This window comes from Cnephaeus nilssonii (genome assembly GCF_951640355.1).
Source record: "Cnephaeus nilssonii genome assembly, chromosome: 1".
NCBI classification, from domain to species: Eukaryota; Metazoa; Chordata; class Mammalia; order Chiroptera; family Vespertilionidae; genus Cnephaeus; species Cnephaeus nilssonii.
Genome location: NC_137072.1, coordinates 30,028,980 through 30,033,975, shown reverse-complemented (window position 1 = coordinate 30,033,975; position 4,996 = coordinate 30,028,980). Strand labels below are relative to the sequence as shown.

The 4,996-nt window shown below is 55.3% G+C and overlaps 1 protein-coding gene across 1 annotated transcript; it reads right to left on the bottom strand.

Annotated features, from left to right (window-relative positions):
* Positions 1-3,416: 3,416 nt before the first annotated feature.
* LOC307102949 (calmodulin-like) lies at positions 3,417-3,866 on the bottom strand (the record flags this gene model as incomplete). Its single annotated transcript, XM_079776716.1, has 1 exon — positions 3,417-3,866. One exon carries the CDS (start codon positions 3,864-3,866, stop codon positions 3,417-3,419), a length of 450 nt encoding a protein of 149 aa, XP_079632842.1.
* Between the last annotated feature and the right edge of the window lie 1,130 nt (positions 3,867-4,996).

Here is a 4,996-nt window from a genome sequence, read left to right as displayed (position 1 = left end):
TGTAGCCCGGCTCCTCCCTTCCATCCTTGGTGCCTCCCCTAGTTAAGGAGGATTTGGTAGCTCCTCTCTGGTGCTCCAGCTCCACGCCTCCCCTGCCTTACTCCACAAGGGCAGGGACTACACCTGGCAATTATGGTGACCACATTTTACCAACAAGACGTCTAGCTGGGTGTCTGAGGACGGGGCAGTTCCTGGCAGCATGGGAAGAAGAAGGAAAAGAAGATGGAGCGAGAGGGGGGTGGAGGCTGCAGACAGAGGAGGCGTGGACCTGGGCCCTGAGTCGGAGGCTGATGTGTGACAAGGCGCACTGAGTCAGCTCGGCTGGTGCAGGCAGGTGGTGTGGAGGTCAGTGGCTGCCAAAGCAGGGGACTCCCCTAGAATCAGAGAGTGCCCGCCCAACGGCATCCCCCTCGGGCCTGGCAGCCCAGCAGGTTGGGAGAAGGGCCAAACGCTGTGGCCCAGCAGGCTGATGACCTTGCTCCAATGAGAAAGGATGGCGGAAAGCGACTTTTATAAACTTGTATTTAGGAATGTAAACCCAAGGGGAGGGAAGCAAACATATTCAACTCTGTGGGGCCACCTTGACCATGTCACCTCAGATTTCAGGAGAGAACTCCATTTGTCAACTCTTCTTTGTTTGTGATTTCTACCTGACGCTCAGAGTCACGAGAGCCGTACTGCCAACGACAGGGGAGGTGGTCTGAGGCCTCTGCTGTGTCTGGGACGGGGGAGAAATGGTCACCTCTGTCAAGCCTGTCCCGACCCCCATCTGTAGCCTGGCTTCTGGCACTGGAACACTTAAGGGAGGGACAGGGCTTGTCGGGAGGTCTTTCCACAGCAACAACCTAGCCCCTGCACTGGCCCACCGGATTCTCCACGAAAGGCTCTCAAGCCTGACAAAAGGCAATTAGAGAAGAATTACTTTGCTAAAGCCCCAGGAGCCTAGGTGCAAGCCCGGAAAACACCTCATCCCCTTCCTGCTGAAGGTGAGCAGGCATAGAGGCCAGGGCCCATGTGGCCGACACCGGGAAAGAAGGGGCACAATGCCAACTGCCAGCCAGGTCCAGGCTGGCCACTACAGGCCGGTTGACACTGGTTGTGAGGGAGACCCTGACCCCATCCCGTTCCTTGCCTGTTTCTTTCCTTCCTGCAGCATTTAGGAGACGTTCCATGAAAGACACCGAGATCAGATTCATATTTGTCCCTGGGGGTGATGGCAATGTTTCCTTTGGCAGGTGGGGCCGTAATGCATGTCTCAACCTCTGAGGTGATGACTGGCTTGGCTCTCTGCTCACAGGTGCCCCGAGGGAGCTGGATTCAGCGACATCTGGATGCTCTGTCCACACTCACAGGCTTGTTCTGTCTTCACACACAGGCCTGATTGCTGAGGGCTGTGGGGAGGATCGGCTCACAGGTCCAGCCGGCAAGGCCAGGCCACAGAGCACCACCCTCCTCTTCCACCACCGGCTTCACAGCTGCACCGAACTGGGGCCGGTTCCACCTGACACCTGCCCCTGCAGCACCTCAGCTCCTGCCCCCTTCTAGCCTCGTCTTTTCCCTTGGACTATTCCTAGGGGTGGAACTATGTTGCCAAGCCTCACAGTGTTAGAGCCGGAAGGGATTCCTACAGGTGATAGCAATAGTAGTTGCTGTGTTTTAAGCACCTATTGCATGCCAGGTGTTTTAAGACTGTTTCTAATCCTCACCAAGCCCAAGAGAGGCCCCATAACAATCATCAGGCCACACCGCAGTGGAGGCAAAGGGGCATGGAGAGGCAGTGAGTGGTCAAAGGTACAGCCTTGCATTCAAGCCCAGCTCTGTCACTTACCAGCTGTGGGACATCCATCTGGTTTCTCAAGTTCTTCATGCCTCAGCTTCCTTATTGGTACGAGAGGAAGCCCCTAAGAGTAGCTCCTGCATAGGGTGGTAGTGAGCTACCCGGCAGGCAGAGTGCTGACAACCCAGCCCAGCCCCCAGGAGGGGCTGTGTGATGTCAGCTCTCATCAGAGAGAGGCTAAAGGAGCACACTCAGCAGCAAGAATCACAAGGCTGTCTGGCCCCATGTTCTTTGTAGAAACATGCATGATGGGGAGGAGGTGTCAGGGGAGAAGGACTTATCCAAGGTCAGCCAGCTGCTGTGTGACTGTCCCAGGGCTGGTGGCATCTCTGACGAGCCCCAGGGTAATGTCTGTCTCCCAACACACTGCCTCCTTTGGAACTAAAACAATGTCTAACAAGGCCCCTTCCGCCCCTGGGTTATCTGGTGAGAACTCTGGTAGAATGCAAGTAACCGGCTCTGGCCCCACACATGCCGGGCATGCAGTTAGCACTTTCTACCCGTCACCTTCCTCTAACCACACAGCCCGCACAGCACCGGAGAGTGAATGCAGGAGAAAGGGGAAGTGATCAGAGCACCTTCCCAGCTATAATTATCGCCTCAGCTCCTGGGGAGACTGGGTGGAGTTTTAACCACTCTCTGCTGCGGACGGATCCATTTAATTTGAAATAAAAATTCAAGATTCACCTTATGCAGACTCGTCCCTTTTTGCTATGCCCACCATATAAGTTTTCACTGCATTTTAAAAAGGCACAATAATGAAGATTCTAACATTGTTTAAACCGTGCACTTAACAAAGACCATTTCAGAAAAAAAAAGAAAAGAAAGAAAAGCAAGAAAGACCACAGGAACACAGGTGTTTTATTTATTCCCCCTATGGCTTCCTTCTCCCTCCCATTAAAATTTCCCTCCAAGAAGATGAATACAGACATGTTACAACAGACCCTGGCTTTACTCCCACCTTCAAAAGATGAGTCACGGGGGTTTGGTGAAGACTGAGACAAGGGGCAGGCGCTCCGTGGAAGCCAGTGCTGTTTCCCAGGAAGCCTGGTCTCTGTTGGCAGAGGCTCTGTCGCCACCTCGCTCCAGGGCAGGGTTCCTTTCACCTGCCCGGATCCAGCAGCAGATGAAGTGTGAGGGCTACCGTCCCGGTCCCAGTGCCAAGTGCCTTTTAGGGACCGGGCCAAGGACTCTGTGATGTCACCTCGCACCCTCCCCACCGATGGCCCAGTCAGAGCCACGTTCACTCATCCTTCTGCTCCTTGTCCTGTAGAGAGATGTCACTTTTCCTTCTGCTCCCGAGGAACCGGGGCACGCAGGCCGTGCTGGGCTTGCCAGCCAGCGGCCTCTGTGTCATTCTGGGTGCGAAGAGGGTGGGAGGCGGTTGGCAGGAAATAGGAGACCAAGTGAGAGGCGGAAAGCCGGCCTGACCTCACCTCGGCGGGAAGAAGCAGGGCCTGGGACGCTGGCGGGTGGAGGAAGCGATGCAGGGCCTGAGGCTCTTGCTGCAGCCAGAAGCAGGCAGGTCCCCCGCAGGGCGGAGTGGGGACAGCCCGGGGCTGCAGCCCCTGCCAGCTCCTCACTTGGAGACCAGCATGCGGACGAACTCCTCGTAGTTGACCTGCCCGTCCCCATCCACGTCCGCCGCCTGGATCATCTCGTCCACCTCCTGGTCGCTCAGCTTCTCCCCGAGCCTGGTCATCACGTGCCGCAGCTCGGCCGCGCTGACCAGGCCGTTGCCGTCCTTGTCGAACACGCGGAAGGCCTCGCGGATCTCCTCCTCGCTGTCCCTGTCCTTCATGCGCCTGGCCATCATGCCCAGGAACTCGGGGAAGTCCACGGTGCCGTTGCCGTCGCGGTCAATCTCGCTCACCATGCCCTCGAGCTCGGCCTGCGTGGGGTTCTGGCCCAGGGCCCGCATGACGGTGCCCAGCTCCTGGGTGGTGATGGTGCCGTCCCCGTCCTTGTCGAACAGGGAGAAGGCCTCTCTGAACTCGGCCAGCTGCTCCTCTGTCAGCTGGTCGGCCATGGCGGTGGAGGTGTGGGTGCAGGTGCGGGCTCCGGGCCGCTCTCCTGGCTCTGAAGGACAGCAATGGGCGGGCGGGCGGCCGGCAGGCGGGTGTTCCAGCCCTGGCTTGACTCACAGGCGCTTAAGAAGGAGCAGGGCTCTCCCTCACCATTCAGACTCCCCCGCCTAGCGTTGCCTGAAGGTCGGGTCCTGTTGGAACAAGAGTCCAGGACCGGGAATGAGGCTGGTTGGCTAATTGAGCTGATGCCAGCGCCTCTGTGTGAAAGGCAGTGGCTCTCTGCCCCACCATCGCTCAGCTGTCAGGAACTATCCCAGGACACCTTCAGGGAGGCGAGCTGGGCGACCTCTAAGAGATTAATTTGGGTTTTTTCCTCCTTGAATTTTTCTTTTCCCCTCCCTCCTCTCCAATCTTCACACCCCACACTCAATAAAGTAACCAGCCCTGCGCCCTTTCTCCCCTTCAGCTGAGGTTTTTGGCAGGATGAAAAGCAGAAGTTGTCTTTGCCTGAAAGGAACTTTCTTTCCTTGTTTTCGGTTTCCAAAGCCTAAAAAAAAAAAAGCCTTAGGGTTCCCAAGAGGGTATTCAGAGAAGGGAAAATATTTTCTACAGGTGGAAAGCAGACTGCCTTTTTTACTTCAGAAAACAACAACAGCAACAACAAACAAACATGGATGGAGGATTGCTCATTCATTCACTCCTTCATTTATAAATATTTATTGAGGGCGTACTATGTGAAGAATAAGGTAGGCAACTCCCAGTCCTTGAAAGCTTATATTCCATCCGAGAGATAGCTAGTTAGCAACTAAACTAACAAGCAAGATACTTGGATTTTTTTTTTTATGAGTTTATTTGAGCCCAAACTGACAATTGCCAGGAAGCAAGATCTCAAATGCTCCTTGATACTTGCATACTTTTGATAAATGCCTCGTAGGAAATAAAAGGGGTCATAATGGAGAGAACGCGGGGAGGTTACTCCTATAGCGATAGAAGTGAAGCAAGGTTTCTCTGCAGAGGTGGCATGTGAGGGTGACCTGAGGGGGCAAAAGGGGCTTCCCCACCAGGGAGGCTGAGCAGGCTCAAAGTTAGGGTGAGAGAGGGCTTGGCCAAGGGACATAACGGTGACCAAGGT